Source organism: Thermobia domestica, chromosome 11, assembly GCF_964235325.1.
Source record: "Thermobia domestica chromosome 11, izTheDome1.hap1.1, whole genome shotgun sequence".
NCBI lineage: Eukaryota > Metazoa > Arthropoda > Insecta > Zygentoma > Lepismatidae > Thermobia > Thermobia domestica.
In genome coordinates this window covers 247,161,340-247,182,025 of record NC_137464.1, presented here as the reverse complement: position 1 = coordinate 247,182,025, position 20,686 = coordinate 247,161,340, and the positions used below count along the sequence as shown (strand labels likewise).

Below are 20,686 nucleotides of genomic sequence, written 5' to 3'. Positions count from 1 at the left end.
TTTTGACTTTTTCCTTGAATATTATAATACATAAATATTTTCATAGCATAGATTTTATCTACAATTTAGTCAAATAAATAACACATTTTCAATTATCTTATAAGAAGCTATCAAGAAAGGTACTATCTTATAATACATTTTCCATTGTTTTGCTGTGAAATAGAAGTTTAAGGAAGCATTAATAGAACACCCTGTATATATTTTTTTACAAAGAAAATAGAAAAGTATCGTCTCGTAATTTTATAAAGTGTCAAGTAAAGATCGAGACAATATTATACAGGCATTCATTTCGCAAGCTATTTTGTCTCGCAAACTTATTCAAACCTGATAGAATCCTACTGTAAAACAAAACTGAATTAATCTTTGCTAGTACCTATTTACACTTTGTTTTACCTTTTTATAATGGAATAAAATCAAGTAATAACATTAGAAATAAATGATTGGATACATAGTTACTATAAAATACTATAAACTAAAATTATCAATAGGAAAAAAAAAACTCTTACCCCTCACTTCCTGATCAATAACAAAAAGTTCTAATTAACACACTTCGAGTACTCAGCTATAGTTATAATCAAGCTGACCAAAACTGTTTAAAAATGTGAACGTATTCCTGTTTAATCTCTAATGCGTTCTAACCTGAGTTTTCTTAATGCTCTTGCTTTGATCCTAATAATATAGTCATGTACTCGAAATACAAGATATTACATAAATATGCCACAATATGTTGAGAACAGATTCGTCACATCAAAATAAGAAAGAAAGAAAGAAAGAAAAAAACTTCATATGATCTGTGCTCAAAAGTTGATAGTTTCGGAGCTATAGGGTGCTGAAAATGTGAAATAAGTGAATTTTAAAAGTTCATAGCTCGATGGGACCTATCGTAGTCGGGTCAAGACATCACTGAGGAACTGGTATGTGAACTATCCAAATATCCATGTTTAAGAATGCTCCAATACTTGCACGCCAATTTTTAGAGAGGTAGGTGGAGAGTGATCAAGTACTCCCAAAATGGCGTCTCTAAAAATGATTGTGCAAGTACCAGAGGTCCTGAAAGATGGATATTTGGATAGTTCACATACTATTTTCTCAGTGATGTCTTGACCTGACTACGATCAGTCCTATAGTAGTGGAACAATTAACTTTTAAAATTCACTTATTTCACATTTTCGGCACCCAATAACTCCGAAAGTATCCATTTTTGAGCACAGGCCCATATGAACCTTTTTTCTTATTTTGATGTGTGAAATCTTTTCCCAAAATATTCTGACACACTTATGCAACACCCTGTATATTGGCTTGAAGTGTTTTGTTTGTGATCGGCAAGTATAGAGGTTAGAGTTATTATTTTTACTTGTAGTTGACTTTTCTGTGCTTAAAGTACATAGGAATAAAATTATCGGTGTTTACGTTGCGCTACTTGTAGTTGAGAATCTGTTACTAAAATCTAGCTCTGTATGACTTTATGATTGATTGGAAGATAAAACTTCTCAACTTCAAGTAGCATTTTGAAAACACTGATTATTTTAAATCTTAATTCTGAGAATCTACAATTAAAATCTTAACATTTCTCATTGACTATGAATTATTTAAAAGAAATTATTTGGAACGAAAAGAAAAAAAATGTGATTGTGCCAAGTATTAAGAGGCCTCATCCCGGCGAAATTAAAATACCGCTAATTTCACAGTAATTATGGGATATCTTCAAATAGATAAAAGATAATCAAAATGTGGAACAAGAGCGCCCTAGACAATATCATTTTACATGAGATACCGTTATCACGACTCATTTATCTGCTTTCGATTTTGAGCCATTGAAAATCAGCATTTATTTTCGCGTTTCTAAACGGCTGAAAACGGAAAGCCACTAGGTGACTTGTGATAAAGGTACCTCACGCAATATAATATTGTCTAGGACGCTCTTGTTCCACATTTCAATTATCTCTTATCTATTTGAAGATATCCCATAATTATTGTAAAATTAGCGGTATTTTAATTTCGCCGGGATGAGGCCTCTTAAGACTTTATCTACTATTCTGTTAAGTGTATAAGACTCTATGGTAAAAGAACATTTAATATTTTGGACTAACAATAGACTAATAGGCAAGTACTAACCTTATTTGCGTATTCCTGCAAATCTAAGCTCATTAATTCATTAATAATTTCAATCATAATGGTGTGAACTTTCACACCATTAAAAACAAATACTATTCTTACACATTCTTGGAGTTTAAAGATTCTTTCACTAAAATATCTGAGTGAGTTTTGATTAGCAGTCACAATTATCATAATATGCATAACTAACACTTGAAAATTAAGATACTTTTTACTCGCGCAAACCAATTTCTTAGTATCTCTGTGAAAATACTTCAAATCTCATATTGAAATATTCAAATATATTTCACTTCATTAATATTAAAAGGGCGAGAGACGACAGACACTACGATAGTATACAAAACCCCACCAACTTTTTTTTTATCATATAATTGAGTATTTTGGTACGTTTCGAGCTTACCATTGGAGCTCTTTTTAACCTATCAACTAACAACACTAACTCCAACAACTTATACGTAGACAGTAGATAGAATATTATATTGAGCTAGATTATTCACAGATGACATTAGTGACAAACAAAAACAAAAATGAAAATATGTTAACCTAACCAAAATAATTGAATTTTTCTTTTCTTTTTAAACAATGTACCCACATATTCAACCCAAACTCAGAATACATAACGTTGAACAGACACATTTTCAAATTCATTCATTGTAGCTCTAAACCCAATATTATACAGTATTGATTACGTACTTTTTAATAATTGGAATTAGTTCCTTAAAGAGACTACCATAATCTCGATATAGGCTGGGCTCCTCTTTCACAATGGGAAAAGCTTCTGCAATGAAATTGTTCGTTCTGCTTTTGAATTCACGTTTTTGTTTCGATTCTGCTATTAAGTGACTAAACTCATTTAAATAGCTAGTTAGTGATGAAACCAGTTTTTGTTTGGCGTATTTAATATCCTTCACGGAAGAGAACGGAAACACACATTGTGTGTTTTCAGTTTGGATGGTACATATCAGCGTCCTTAGGATTCTTTTTAGCAGGAGAGGGCTGAGTTTATAATTTTTTTATTTTATTTTTTTAAGTTATTTATTTCTATTAGGTATATAAGGCTCAGATCGGGATAGAGGAAATGAGAGAACGTAGAAAGGAGACGCCCAGGAGTCGTTTGTATTGTACCACCTCGATATTCACGCCATCGTTTAAAAAAAAAAAAAATGCATCTTGCAGAACAGCTGATAACAGATATTTTTACAACAGAAATTGGAACCACAAAGAAATAAATAAAATATTGGACAATTAAATTTAGACAATATTGCTCAGCCCAGAAATTTAATTCAAATTATTGATTCATTTGAATGCCATGGAGAGCCTACGGATTCATTTTACCGACGTTCATGGTTGAACATGTGGTTAATATTAACAAACAAAGAGTGTAAAGTGAATGACTGAACCGGAACTTGAATTCGGGATCTCTGGCATACCGTGCCGATGTGTGCTACCCAGTCCGCTTCCCAGAACAGCCACACACACTCTCTCACTCTTGAAGTCGAATCTCCTCACTTAGACGACATGGCTTGTACCAGTCTAGCTGCTGTGCTTGGACAATCGAGTATTTATATATTGGGAACGTCTTCTGACGGTTATAATTTCATATATATTAATGAAAGAAGGAGGAGTAAGAGAGTGTATGGTGGTTCTGAGAAGCAGACTGGGGGCGTTGTGGTTAACGCATCGACACGGTATGCCGGAGATTCTGGTTCGAGTCCCGATCCAGTCATACACTTTTCCACTCTTTGTGTGTTATTGAATTTGCATCAACAGAGAATCTGGTGTGTAAAAATAAGTTTAAATCATGTTGTTTCCTCTTTTCATTAATATATACGTGGTTATATTATTGTTTTTTTTAAAAAAATCTTTAATTATTTTGCTTAGGCCGACATATTTTCAAATCTCACTAATGCTATCTGTGAAGAATCTAGGTAAATATAATATTTTGTGTATTGTCATGTATTAGATAATTGAGTTAGTGTTATTAGTTGATAGAGTGAAGAAGAACTCCATTGATGAGGTCGAAACTTATCATAATATTAATTTTTTTCTTCTTCTGTGAGAACAAAAATTAGTTTTATTTCAAGACTATCATCTTACACTATTCTTATTCAATATAAAAAGTAAACTTTTTATCGCGAACGAATATAGCGAACTGTGTGCACTAGTAATTGCTATAAGAGAAAAGAACATTCTTAGTACGAGTGTTTATACTAGTCGATAATAATGACTGCTATCAAAACTCAATAGGCCTTATGCAGAGTTGTTTTGACTCATGATTAGCGCCGTACCAACACATGGTTATCAGAAGTGTATTCAGAATCTCTTATCAGCACGTAGTAGTTGACTAAGTTAATCACATCTAATTTATTTAGAGCAGAGGGTACCTTGATTTAGCCATAATAAACTTATATTATGAGAATACAAAGGCAATTGAAACCTATCATTCTTTCTTTCTTTCACCTCATCGGGTGAATTAACTATGAAGCAGTTATTTAGCCGAGTTCTCTACAAGAGCAGAACTGGTTCTTAAGGTGAACAATGAGAGATGAGTAAAAAATTTCCAGTTTTCTGAGGGATATATACAACCGATCGATAAATTATCTTCCCTTATAATTACAACTTAATCCTTCTATTGTCGCTAATATTAATTGACTTCTACTTATTCCTGTCATTAGTACATCCCTAAGAAATCATTAAGTTAATTATAATCCGATTTCGTAACTATTTATAAGTTGCTGTGCTGTCAAACCTCATAGAAAATATTTCGAATGTCGTATTTCATATATTTTCATTTTTACAGACTACGCATGAGCACATCTAGAATTCCGTAGTTGAAACATTCGATGTTTATTCTTGGATTCTCATCCGATGTTTATTAGTTAATCATACCCACATCAACGTATTAGCTGAATTCCAAGCAGACTCAAAATACCAAAAAGTACACCCTCCTTAGTACAGAGCTAATACGACGCTAACGAATCGCGTGACTAACGATTGATTAACGAATTCTCTCTGAATACCGCTCAATGTTTTTAATGAAAAGTAATCCTTTAACTTCAAGAATATGTAAAAAGATTCTCTTTCCGTGAAAAATCTCACCTGTTTTTTCCAATAAAGATCACAGCTCAGTGTTTGAAATTATTAGAGAGTAAAATAATCTAAGTTCCATTACAGAAAGACGCAAATTAGGTGAGATCTTGAATAATAAAATGTGTTTTTTGCGTTTAACCTTAAATAAATTCATAATTTTGTTACAACATTGCAGAATGTAAAATCACTATACATTTAAGTTTGTACTATATAAGTTACAAACCTTTAAGAAAAAGCTTGAAAGCTCTGTAATCACCAACGAAATTTGACTAATAAAGATTTAAAATATACAAAATATAAGAAAATATTAAGAAAAATCCTTGTATCATGCAACCAGAGGTAAATACCGTCAAAAGTTTCTTGGAGGAGGTTATTATACATGAATAATTCAATGTATTAGCACATAGAAAACTCTTGACTGTGATTGGAAAACTATAAGAATTTTTAAGAGATTAGAGGTTTTCGTAGTTTTAAAAACAGAATGTGTAAAAATGATTGATTTAAATTTAGTTAGAATGAAATCTCCTAAAAGTATAGTAATTTTTGACATTCCTTCTGACACATTCCTCGGACTATAATTGAAGGGTTGGATGCAAGAACCAAGTAAGTCCACTTTTAGAAATTTTCCGGAGCTACCTTTTTATTGCTCTAACTTAACGATGAACACTTATGTAGGTACCTCTTTTCCATTATAACAAAATCATTCGATCCACATGTTTCTTGCACACAATGTAAAGTGATCTTTTCCTACTGGAACAGTGAAAATCTCAAATTCGCTAAAAAAATGGACCTACCTGGTTCTTCAATTACAACCAACCCTTCAATTACAGGTGCAAATTATTTTAAAATGAAGAATTACAGAGTCGTATTTTTAAAATAAAGAATTAAGACTAAGGTCTATCTTAACTTAAATGAATCACAATGATATCAAAAATATGTTTTACTGTGTGGTGATTAAAACAAGGTCTTACTATGAAAATAGACTTTTTGTCATAATATGTACTTCTCTAATTCGTAATATAATAAAGATAATCCTTATAATATAACACTTATTTATCTAGATTAAAAATACATAAACTTATAGGATTCACAAAACTTATCTGGTCATTAACCGAAATGATAAATCATATACTCATACGAATAACATAAAATCTATGTAACTCTCATTTTCGGCTAGATTTTATGTTTTTATAATAAAGGAAAAAAGTAAATACAAAGTACGGCAGAAAAGTAGCTCTAAATTAGTGAATATTTAGAAATAAATTGTTAGGTTTGTTTACGATATGGCATCGCTAATGAGAAATGCGATTCTCTAAATTATCTGACCTTGATATGATCGTATTATTTGGAGTATATTTTTGACAAATTACTATGATTTTGATATTTGTTTTTATTTTGGAAATATATATTTTCGCCAACTCGCTATTATCTTGATATGCGTATATTCTTATAATATATATACAAAAAGTTTCTAAGGTTCTGCTGAATTTGAAAGCGTCATAATTCTAAAGTATTAACATGAAATAAGTTATAAATTTCAAATTTTGACAATGACATAAGCTATTTATTGCCAGATATCAAACTTTGGCATTCCGAAAACAGCAGCAAGAGTATTTTGGCAAAAATACAGCAAAGTTGCATGTTGATTATTTTCATTTGGAATATCCTGAATAAACATGATTTTTTAAAAAAAATATTTATTTTTTAGCTCATGTACATTTTAAAATCTTTCAATATACAGTTTTAACTATCTCACGAACAGAAGTCACAGCAGTTGACTTTGTGAACCAAGAAATAGCTCTTGTGCTACCAATACATTTTTCACTAAATTATTCGAAGTGACTGGCAAAGTGTGTAGATGTTCCGTTTTATTGACTATATACGGCGTAATGCGTGAATTGTTTGTTTAATTTTGGAATTAGAAATGCTTTCAATATTTGCAACTGTGGTGCTTTTATGTAGCCAAGTGGTTTATGCGGTTGCTCTCTGTACACGCTATACCGGCTTCGATTCTCTATACAAGTGCTTATCTCAGATATAAGTACGATGAGAGCAGTTCTTTGGATCTCACTGTAAACACAGGCCCTGTCTCATATTGCCTCGATGCTGAAGAGACATGTAAAATTCAGGTCAATAAATTAATGAATTAAATGAAAGTTTACTATTGCTACTGATTGTTTATTTCGAAGAAGAATGAATCTTTACATTAACCTTGGAGCTATTCTACTTATTTGTTTTAAATTCACGTGGAATACTTCTATCTCTAAATTCTATAGAAACTATTATTTATCTTTCTCGGCACACAAAAAACAGCCTCATTTGAAAAATAAAATTAAATAATAAACCTAACATTGCGACATGACTAAGCACCATCTTGCAAACTTCCTTACGAATTTCGTAATCTTCTGTACCTAATTCTTATATTATGCAGTTTAGATCCAATTTGTTTACGCATTATCTTTGCACACATCTTATATTGGAACTTACTTTTAATTCTGAAATCATCACACTGACAAATCTTTTGAAACAACTGAGCACATTCATCCTGACCTATCCAAACATTGCCATGATGCATAAAGATCAATCAGTATGTGATAAATAGGTATCATTTTCAGTCTCTTTGAAGTGTTGACAACATGAACAATATCTGAATGTTCCTGTTGTCGGAAACTTTCTTTCTATGAACTTTTTGGAATACTCTATAGATTGCAAAACAGAATTTAAATTCAGCAAACCATAGAACACGCTGCGCTTTCTCCTGAACTGGCGCCATTTTGTAACTGGGTGATTGCTTAGGTGACACGCTAAATCACAATACTACCTATTCTAAATTTTTAAATTATAGCGCCCATTTTACAAGTCATTTCATCCAGATGCGACTCTACATTTGGTATCTTTGACGCTTTCAAATCAGATAAGACCTCAAAAACAACTTATATTTTCTCCAAATTGTCTGAGCTAAGCAGTATTCCAGCAGCAAATGAGTAGATTTAATTATAAATGAAATTGAAGTCACATTATGCATACTGTGATACTTGAAGTAATAACAATGGACTATACTTTTATCTTCTGTTTATGACATGGTATTTACTGCGCAATTGAAATTTTTTGTTCTACACATTAAGAAGATATTTGAGTAGTTCTTAAATTTTATTTAACACAAAATATTAATATAATATTTAAATTCAAAGGCAAATTTAATTCATAAGAATGTACAGATTCCTGCGTACGTCCAATAATCTTTCAGCAGTAATCAATATATAAATGAACAATTTTTCAATTTTACTTTCATCTCTTTACTTCTACTATTCTGAAGATTTAAATTGATGATCACAAGATACAAGCAAGAAGGTTGATAAGTTGCACCTTCGAAATCATACGAGAGATGGAGCTGAAGCCGAGATATCCTGTTCGCCTGATCACAAAAGTTATTGGGCAAAAACTTCAAAACTATACAAAGTATTATACCATATTGTCTTGATTTCACAGAAAATATTTTCAACTTTATTAAAATTTTAAAATATGTATTTTGAATACTTGTTTTGTACGTTGGTTATGTTATAACTTCACGAGGACTGAAATAAATTAGTCGTCTAAAACTCGAAAGTACTCAGTTCTAAACAATTTTGATTTGATTTGATTTTTAAAAAAATAATAATGAGGTGTTTTGCAAATATTGGGGAATGTATTTTTGTAAAATAGTAGAATGTATAACCAGCAACTGAAGCTCAATTCTTTAAATTTATGGAAAACTCAATTTTCAACACGTTATCAACACATTCATTACTTTTGCAAATATTCTTTATGTTTTTAAGATTGTATAATGCTGTTACGAATTTACCAAAATTGTTGATCATATCAAGTCAACTAAATATATTAAAAGGTGAATTTAGATTAGAAACATAATACTTGGATGTATGTAGCTTAATAATAAATATAATAATAATAATGATAATAAAAATATAGTAGCCTTAAACTTAAAAACTAAAAGCAATGCAATCGTACTTACTTGCTTATTAGACTCTTCCAAGTGCTTCATAAGAACTGCGACCACAACATTAACAAGAACAAATTGAGCCATAAGCACGAAAACAACAAAATAAACAGGCGCAATAAATGTGTTACTGCAACAATTCTGAACACACTCTGTTGAACTATCACAATGCTCTGTTCGTAACGTGTCCTTCATGATGCCGTTCCAGTTATCCCCCGTCGCCACACGAAACAAAGTGAGGAATGCCATCCCAAAATTAGCAAAGTGAGCATGTTCTCCCAGCCCCTCACAAGGGTTTTGCTCTGAACAACCTACAGAAACAAATATAATAATAAGAATAAGTAAATATTTTTGATTTAAATAACATTATCTTATAGCAAAGATTTTAGATTTGGTTTGAATCTTCATGCTTATTCAGGACTTATGAAATTTATAGGAACATATTAGTTAGAGTTCTCATGTAAGTTTGAAGGCCTAATATGCTTTCCATTAAGGCCAGATGAAAACAATGGAGTCATTCTGAGATTTTAAGCGTTGCAGGATACAAACGGTTAAGTGCTTATCTTATCTTTATTTTTTTTAGTCTAATGATCTATATGGAGAATTATTTTCTGTTCTCTTTGATATGAAACTCGAATTTTAATATGATTTTACTGATATCTATTTCAAGTGTAGCTAAATGTTCAGTGCTTTTCCGAAATAAATTTATAAATTTAACAACACTTAAAATTAAATTTTATTGCTAAATACAGTTGGACCTCATAACTCGAATTCGTTAACAACTCGAATTTTTTTCACATTCTCTTGAATTCTTCATAACAATGAATGTTAAAATAACTTCTATAAATCGAATGTTTAAAAATTACAACCTCGATAAAGTCAATTTTAAGAGTTTCATAATCATATTTAAAAAACACCTCGGTAACTTGAACTTTCGTATCTACGAACCTCTGCAAATCGAAGCTTTATCTCTATATGTTGAATTTGTCTTGATGTGACATCGATTAATTCGAAGTTGTAGCTCTATGCTTTTCTACGCAATTGTCATTGTTACTAATGTGTACTGTAACTGTGTCTCATTCATGTCCAGACATGAAATCCCCCCCCCCCCCCATTTCAAAACAAAACATGTATAGTATTTTATATTTACTAGTCATCTTATTTAATTTAAGGAACTTTCACAACTTCGAGTTTTAGAGGTTGAATAAAACTTCGAGTTATAGAGGTTATATATAGTCACTTTTAAGGAAGAACGCGGAACATCGATATCTCGAACTTTTGTTGTGGCTATTTTGATTACTCGAAAAAATTCGATATCTCAAATTTTTGTATATTCTCTTCAGCTTGGAATTATTGATGTCCCACTGTATTACAATTATATGTAACAAAATTTAATTTTCACGAAGTAAGGGACACTTAAAAATAGATTTGAAGAAAGTAAATCAATAAATCAAATTATTAAAATTCCAGTTCATCTCAAAGTAACGCAGTTAACATTAGTCAACTACATGAACTAATGAACTAAAATACAAATATGAAGAAATCAATGAACTACGTGTAAAATACAAATATGAAGAAATCAATGAACTTAAATACAAAGATTTATAAATCAATGAACTAAAATACAAAGATGAAGAAATCAATAAATTTAAATAGAAAGATAAAGAAATCAATGAACTAAAATACAAAGATTTATAAATCAATTAACTAAAATACAAATATGAAGAAATCAATGAACTTAAATACAAAGATTTATAAATCAATGAACTAAAATACAAATATGAAGAAATCAATGAACTTAAATACAAAGATGAAGAAATCAATAAATTTAAATAGAATGATGAAGAAGTTAATGAACTAAAATACAAAGATTTATAAATCAATGAACTAAAATACAAATATGAAGAAATCAATGAACTAAAATACAAAGATTTATAAATCAATGAACTAAAATACAAATATGAAGAAATCAATGAACTTAAATACAAAGATGAAGAAATCAATAAATTTAAATAGAAAGATGAAGAAATCAATGAACTAAAATACAAAGATTTATAAATCAATGGACTAAAATACAAATATGAAGAAATCAATGAACTAAAATACAAATATGAAGAAATCAATGAACTTAAATACAAAGATTTATAAATCAATGAACTAAAATACAAAGATGAAGAAATCAATGAACTAAAATACAAATATGAAGAAATCAATGAACTTAAATACAAAGATTTATAAATCAATGAACTAAAATACAAAGATGAAGAAATCAATAAATTTAAATAGAAAGATGAAGAAATCAATGAACTAAAATACAAAAATTTATAAATCAATGAATTAAAATACAAATATGAAGAAATCAATGAACTAAAATACAAATATGAAGAAATCAATCAATTTAAATAGAAAGATGAAGAAATCAATGAACTAAAATACAAATATGAAGAAATCAATGAACTTAAATACAAAGATGAAGAAATCAATGAACTAAAATACAAATATGAAGAAATCAACGAACTTAAATACAAAGATTTATAAATCAATGAACTAAAATACAAAGATGAAGAAATCAATGAACTAAAATACAAATATGAAGAAATCAATGAACTAAAATACAAATATGAAGAAATCAATGAACTTAAATACAAAGATGAAGAAATCAATCAATTTAAATAGAAAGATAAAGAAATCAATGAACTAAAATACAAAGATTTATAAATCAATGAACTAAAATACAAATATGAAGAAATCAATGAACTAAAATACAAATATGAAGAAATCAATGAACTAAAATACAAATATGAAGAAATCAATCAATTTAAATAGAAAGATGAAGAAATCAATGAACTAAAATACAAATATGAAGAAATCAATGAACTTAAATACAAAGATTTATAAATCAATGAACTAAAATACAAAGATGAAGAAATCAATGAACTAAAATACAAATATGAAGAAATCAATGAACTTAAATACAAAGATTTATAAATCAATGAACTAAAATACAAAGATGAAGAAATCAATAAATTTAAATAGAAAGATGAAGAAATCAATGAACTAAAATACAGAGATGAAGGAATCAATAAATTTAAATAGAAAGATAAAGAAATCAATGAACTAAAATACAAAGATGAAGAAATCAATGAACTAAAATACAAATATGAAGAAATCAATGAACTTAAATACAAAGATGAAGAAATCAATCAATTTAAATAGAAAGATAAAGAAATCAATGAACTAAAATACAAAGATTTATAAATCAATGAACTAAAATACAAATATGAAGAAATCAATGAACTAAAATACAAATATGAAGAAATCAATGAACTAAAATACAAAGATTTATAAATCAATAAACTAAAATACAAATATGAAGAAATCAATGAACTAAAATACAAATATGAAGAAATCAATGAACTTAAATACAAAGATTTATAAATCAATGAACTAAAATACAAATATGAAGAAATCAATATATTTAAATAGAAAGATGAAGAAATCAGTGAACTAAAATACAAAGATTTATAAATCAATGAACTAAAATACAAATATGAAGAAATCAATGAACTAAAATACAAATATGAAGAAATCAATGAACTTAAATACAAAGATGAAGAAATCAATAAATTTAAATAGAAAGATGAAGAAATTAATGATCTAAAATACAAAGATTTATAAATCAATGAACTAAAATACAAATATGAAGAAATCAATGAACTAAAATACAAATATGAAGAAATCAATGAACTAAAATACAAAGATTTATAAATCAATAAACTAAAATACAAATATGAAGAAATCAATGAACTAAAATACAAATATGAAGAAATCAATGAACTTAAATACAAAGATTTATAAATCAATGAACTAAAATACAAATATGAAGAAATCAATATATTTAAATAGAAAGATGAAGAAATCAGTGAACTAAAATACAAAGATTTATAAATCAATGAACTAAAATACAAATATGAAGAAAGCAATGAACTAAAATACAAATATGAAGAAATCAATGAACTTAAATACAAAGATGAAGAAATCAATAAATTTAAATAGAAAGATGAAGAAATCAATGATCTAAAATACAAAGATTTATAAATCAGTGAACTAAAATACAAATATGAAGAAATCAATGAACTAAAATACAAATATGAAGAAATCAATGAACTTAAATACAAAGATTTATAAATCAATGAACTAAAATACAAAGATGAAGAAATCAATAAATTTAAATAGAAAGATGAAGAAATAAATGAACTAAAATACAAAGATGAAGAAATAAATGAACTAAAATACAAAGATGGCGCAGGTATTTACCACCGATAAGTAATCTACTTTCGATGATGATAAAAAGATTGATTGAATAGTTGATAATTATATGGATTTGTAAAGTTCAAAGTACATAATTGCACTTTATATTAGTATAGAGCTCATTCCAATTTCTTCCTATGTTTTCACTAGTTAACACTATATTTATTTATTTATTATTAAAAATCTTTTTACAGTTCCTCTTGGTTTAAGATGATTCAAAATAAACTTATCAAATAGTTTGTTACAATTCAATATATGGTTGAAATGAAACTTTATTTCCCATTATTAATTTGTATGAATAATAGTTTGAAAAATTCAATTAAACGTTTTATTCATAGAAATAAATAAAGCTTAATTATAATCTACTCAGTGATCGAATTGGAAATGAATTACTGTATTTACTCGAATTTAAGCGCCCTCTAACAATTTATGTCAGGTTTCAGAATCCATTTATTATGCAGATACAAGCACCCGCTATAAGAGCACGAAAGAAAATTCATGCAACTCCCAAATCAACGGCTTGTCATTGGCTGCAAAACCAGAGATTTATTAGAAGTGTCTTTCCAGATAAGAGTTGACGGTAGTATCTCCATCAATGCTGAGTTCAAGGCCGACCCTACGCAATTTGCCGCTCCGTGCAATGGCAGCATTTCCAGCCCGCCTTTCTCCAGAGAGAACAAATCTTAAAAGCCACGATTTTAAGTATGCTATCACACCATGAACAACAAAGGGAAGTGAAAGAACACTCGCACTCAGAAAGACCTAAATACTACAAATACACTCTCCCTGTGTCTGTTTTTTCTTTAAATAATAATCTATTATGTTAGTGAAAAAAGCAAATATACCTGCAGAGGAAAGATGATAATCCATTTTATAGAATTCAATACCGAGCTTCAGTCTCAATGTATAAGTTCGCAATTTCAGTGCAAATAGCTCTTCTACATCTATTTCTTGATTTTCCTTCTACATATATTAAAAAAATAAAAAGCTTGTTTCCATCTTCAATGATAAGGAGCTTGTTTGTTACAAAGACAAAAGTAGTTTTCATGTCAAAACTGTGATAACTAACGAAATGGAACAGGTGTTTCCTACTGGTCGAGAATTGAGTTCTTGTATTTGACAACAATTCATATTAGAATGTGTTTGACTATTTGCTTTAGCACTGTCCATGTGTGACCTTAAAGTAATGCGACCTAAACATGATTTATGAATGTAATATTCAAATAGAAGGTCAGCTTAGTAAATTTAACTATCATCATCATGCAGTCTGTTTCTAACAAGAAATATTTATTTTAAATAATATAGTTTGACAGATTTTGCCGCCCCGTGTCATGTACGTGTTGCACATATGGTAGAGCGGGCCTTGACTGAGTTGTGAACTGAAAAATTATAGACAGTAGACAAATGCGTTATAAAATAACATTAAAACCTTACGTTGTAAAAATTCTCAAATCATTGTTATTGCTTACAATTTATAATAAACAACACAAAACCATTCACTAGTGTCTACCATTTGTCCAAAAACATATTATTCGATTATAAGCACCCCACAAGAATTTTAGCCCCACATTTAGAAAAAAAAAAAAATGGGAGCGCTTATACAGTAGTCAAGTAAATACTGTATCATTGGTGTCTTATATACATATACGAATAGAAATGTCTTAGGTATATTTCAATAAAGTAGAGCTTATTGTTAACTTTATACAGTTGGTATTGTTTTTTGACAACTTAATTCACTACCAATATATATCACACCGGTTCATATCCATCGAATTCGATCACTGAATCTACTATACAGCGCGTTGTTGAAAAGAACATATCTACTTACTTAGTCTCCCAAACAATTCGACTCCTAATGCAGCAAATATGAAAAACAGGAGGAAGAAAAGAAGCCCCAGATTTCCCACCTGAGGCAACGCCTGCATCACGGTATCCAATAAGGCACGAATTCCCTTCGCCATTTTCAGAAGTTTCAACACTACAAAAAGAAGAATATGCAAAATTAAATAACAATTTCAAAATTCATAATTATTATGTAAGGAGGATAATATTTTATCTTTTAACAAATAACAGTGTCGCGTATGCATCACGTGACGAAGTTTGGTTAGAATATTGAAAGTATGCAACCAATCTGGCGTATAGGTACACTTGGGTTACATACTATCAAGGAACAAATCATATACAGAGTGAATATAAAGTCTTGCCCTGATTACAAAAAAATTATTACAGAAAAACCGTTTGACATAATAATGTAAATACTGGTCAGTTACATAGGTTAGTATTACAAGTTTTTTTTTTTTTTTTTTTTTTTTTTAAAGACCACTTACGTTAGACTTCAACGTGTGCCTCCTTGGTAGCTCGGAGAATGTCTAAACGGTATTCCAGTTCCCGCCAGGTGTTTTGTAACATATCTTCTGTCACAGTACCCACAACTGCTTGTATCCTAGCCTTCAGTTCCTCGACGTCAGCAACAGGTGTGGCATAGACTCTGTCCTTGATATAGCTCCATAGAAAAAAAGTCCAGTGGTGTAATGTCTGTGGCGGGAAGAGCGTGATACCACAGCACGCATTGTGCTTTCTCCTGCTTCGATGCCATTTCGCCAACTAACCCGCGCGCGCCAAGTAACGTACTGCGTCACTCTTGGGTAGCACTAGTGCCATCTATCGGTCTTTAATAAAACTTGTAATACTAACTTATGTAACGGACCAGAATTTACATTATGCTGTCCAACGGTTATTCAGTAATAATTTTTTTATAATCAGGGCAGAACTTTATGCTCACGGTGTATAATAATACCGTATGAGAATAAATGGTGCCATATTTTCGAATAAGCTGGATGGATCATCTTCATCAACGGATTCTCTTCCTAAACTTGACCCTCTTTATCATGGCTAAAATTACTGATCCATCAACACAATTCTTAAGATTTTTAGTTATTCATATCATGAAATTAACAGGATGGATCACATCAGTGCCAGATTTAGGTTTGATGGAGCCCTAATCTAGTGTAAGAGGCCCCATTACATACGTCAAACTTTGGGGCCCTTTATATGTCAAGCTTTCTTTTTCAGCGACAAAATGTTGCCGTTTTCTAGGTTTGAATATCTGCTATGATGGACCTAATACATATCTAAATGGAAACAAGGGATCCATTATAAGCGGGGCTGGATAGCAGGGGCCTCATTATAAGTGGGGCTGAGAAATATAACCCTATCACTTGTTTCATGGTGTAAATAATGGCCTTAAAGTAGAGGCTTAATCTTGATCATAATAATTCCATTGTAGGGTTACTGCAACATAGTTTGTAAAATATATAAATCGTTATTGTGTACAAATCACCAACTGATATATTCAGTTCTGTTGTTTGCACTTTTGTTTAACTATTTTTTTATTTATATTTTTTAATAAAATTGACAAAAAGAGAAATTATTTCTATATGCTATGGTTAATCCACAAAATTCCCTAAATTGCATCGGCTGTGCATTAAGTGGCTCTCTATTTGCAGTACCTTTTCTTGTACTGTTTTATTTTTAAAGATATTTGTGTATTAAGCACAAAAAAAGGGTTGCCAACTTTTGAAAATCGAAATACTGGACACCCCCTGGAGTACGTATACTCTTAAGATTGTGACATCATCGCTCGTCAAAAATGTGAACCTGGAAGTGATTACTCCACATAAAATTAAGTGATTCGAAGTTCGAATTTAATAACTTTAGTTATTTTTGAAGCATTGATTAAACTTACTTATTCCAGTTCTGGTTGAGTTGGCACACCTTTTGTAGTCTACCAAAAGACAGAAGAGCAAATATAATTGGCATTATAATTATGGTATGCACAAAATATACTTGAAAAATAAGTCTCAGCTTCGCTGGGGCTGGTAATGTATCATAATGCTTACATACTTTTACCGGATCTGGATGCATTGTTTAATTGGAAGATGTAGCTGAGAATGAAGCAGTGCTAGTCAGGGGCGGATCCAGGACCGACTTCTGGGGGGGGGGTTGTCCTACTGCTACTTTTAAGGGCTCCAAACTTTGGGATGGGTTTTATTTATATATATAAAATAAGAAAGTTTCCTCTTCTGGGGGGAATCGCCGCGATCGGTTCCCTGGATCCGCCCCTGGTGCTAGCTGTATTCTTGAAAAGGTACTTTTCTTGATTTTTAGCAGTTTTGATAAGTTCAATAAATTTTCCTGTTTTCAACTCTTCAGCAAATTCCGCGCAAGACAAGTCGATATCAAAGCGAATTATAAGCTCTGCTTTAGCCTTGTTCATCGACAAACGATTCTTTTCATCACTCCAAAATAATCTGAATGGAACAGAGGATAGGACTAGTAAGAGGAAAAATACTGGATATTTAACGTCAGTTTTGAGGTCGTACCGGATACCGGACAAGATCAAAAACCGAACTGTCCGGTAAAATACGCGATGGTTGGCAACCCTAAGTAAAAACATTGTATGTAACCGATACACTTCTGAATAATATAAAAGATGTGAGACTAGCGTTGGGTTCATTCTCTTTGCTCAATAACATGAACTTATTAATTGTGATAATTAATTTATTTATATTTATACATTCCAACGGAAATAATTATGAAACAACCACAAACATTCAAACGATAGTTTTATTTCTAAAAAAAAAGTTACATTGATCTAAATATTATTTAACTAAAGTGATAATAAATCGAGAACCATTAAATTAAACGTTTAAATTAACCATGGTGAAACGACAAAATAAAACTATTATTATTATGTTAAAACTTCTAAGCAAAACGAAAGATGGTTTTTCAAACTCAATCAACTGTCTGTAGCCAACTTGACCATTCTTAATGAAGTTTACAGAAATATAAAAAAGTGTATAAACTAAACTTTCTCTCTCGATACTCTAATGATAAACAAAATGTATAAAGAAAAGCAAAATTCTAGTATAAATTGAAATCAATTTAGGCCAAGATATGATGTCTGTAAATATAGCAAACTAAGAGTTACATCGACTGTAAGGTAAGAATAGGTGTGAAACCAGTGTGTTTATATTCACTAAATATACATAAATAGATAATAAGTTCGTGCAATTTAAAATGTTAAATCATGTTTCAATTTAAAATAATATGACAAATTTTAATCCTTTGTTGCGACTTTACACCGTATCAATCTTATCAAAATATTCTATCAACAAGCGAATTAACATTAAAAGAAAAATGAATAACTTACCTCTTGCAATTCTCAGCACTCTCATAACACGAATGATTGTAGGATTGATTGGAATAATTTTGGATTCAACTTCTTCAAGTACTATTCCAACTATTGATAAAATAACAATAGCTACATCTAACTGGTTCCATCTAAAAAAAAATGGAGAGAAAAAATGTGTAAGTAAAAACGTTATATAGTCTAATAAAACGCAAATTATACTATTAAGCGAAAAGAGTCTTATCAATAGGTGAATTCTTACTTAAGGATTAGTAACTTTCAAACAAAGAACTAATTGATACCTAAGACCATTTTGATTACCAAATTTTTAATTGATTTTTATAATTGAAAGTGTAAAATATGTCATAATATTTTAAATAACAAAGGGTGTTTTTTGGAGAGGCGGAGAACTTTATGTTGAAATAAAACTCTGAAAAATGTTTTTAATATCCATGAAATTAGCTTTATTTGACAGTCCCTTTTATAGCATTAACGTTTGAATATGATTTCGGTCATGTGGCCATGGTGGCTGGCGCGTACATAGCGTGATTTGGAGATCCAAGTTTCACACACTCTTCGCAATAAATCAGGCTGTATCTCGGCAATAACGCGTCAAATGTTGGCTTTCAAGTGCTCAATTGTTTCTGGTTTCTCGGCGTAGAAATGCGACTTTACATATCCCCAGAGAAAATAATGTAATGGTGTCAAATCCCATGAACGAGGTGGCCAGTTAACAGGTCCATTTCGTGAAATTAATCTTTTGTCAAATGGTTTTATTCAGTAAATTAATTGTGGCGAGCGCTGTGCGGCATGTGGCGCCATCCTGCTGAAACCACATGTCTGCAACATTAATGTCTTTTAATTGAGGCACGAAAAAGTTAGTAATCATGTCTCCGTACTGCTCACCATTGACTGTAATGTTCTGACCAGCATCGTCAACACTACCCTGCACATAATAAATCGTTTATTATGTCCGCATTGTACGACATTTTACGGATGCGTATTATCGTTTAGAGTAAACGTATTGTGAAAACGATCCATAGTTTCTCGAATTAATTGGTCTGATGGGCGATTATGAGACCGTAAAATGCACGTAATGCCCGCTGAGTTTGTCGAATTGAATCATGGTTTTCAAAATAAATTGTACAATTGGCAAATGTTGCTCCGGTATGAGTCTATTCATGATGAATTGCCAAGCCAAACTAACCTCAAAATAACCAAACACTGTAATATCAGCTGTCACAGAAACCATTGTTGCCAGTTTAAAGTTCTCTGCCCCTTAAAAAGCAAAACACTTTTAAAGAAAAAAATATTAAACATATGGAACAATTAATAATTATGTAAAGGAAAAGAAATATTCATAATCATTGAAGTTGAAAAAATTGTGGGGTACTTACTTATCTTTCAAATATAGATGCCAACCCAAAGCAAACAACTTCATCGCAAGTTCTAATATGAAAACAGCAGTAAAAAAGTAGTTGAAAATTTTTAAAGTATATGTTAAGGCCTGTAAGAAAAGGAGAATAAGAAACAATATTAAATAATAATACAAATTTTCACGACGATTGGTATAATTCCTTTTTCATTTGGACATTTACATAGTGCTTATTTAATTTATCATAGCTCCCAAACCTTGAAATGAGAACATACACACGTTTGATCAAGCTAGCAAAATGTCAATATGTGAAAATAGAATGTTACATGAAATAGATGTCGGAAATAATTATGAAACAACCACAAACATTCCAACGGTAGTTTTATTTCTAAAAAAAAAAGTTACATTGATCTAAATATTATTTAACTAAAGTGATAATAAATCGAGAACCATTAAATTAAACGTTTAAATTAACCATGGTGAAACGACAAAATAAAACTATTATTATTATGTTAAAACTTCTAAGCAAAACGAAAGATGATTTTTCAACTTTAATCAACTGTCTATAGCCAACTTGACCATTCGTAATGAAATTTACAGAAACATAAAA

The 20,686-nt window shown here is 30.3% G+C and overlaps 1 protein-coding gene across 1 annotated transcript in view; it reads right to left on the bottom strand.

The window, feature by feature from the left end:
* Positions 1-20,686, bottom strand: part of Ca-alpha1T (Ca[2+]-channel protein alpha[[1]] subunit T) — a 316,291-nt gene that overhangs the window by 41,336 nt on the left and 254,269 nt on the right. The window contains exons 26-29 of the mRNA XM_081731934.1: positions 20,099-20,208; positions 18,723-18,853; positions 15,339-15,488; positions 9,215-9,510 (exon numbers count right to left, since the gene is read on the bottom strand). Coding sequence (XP_081588060.1) covers positions 9,215-9,510; positions 15,339-15,488; positions 18,723-18,853; positions 20,099-20,208 — 687 coding nt within the window. The remainder of the gene's footprint in view (positions 1-9,214; positions 9,511-15,338; positions 15,489-18,722; positions 18,854-20,098; positions 20,209-20,686) is intronic.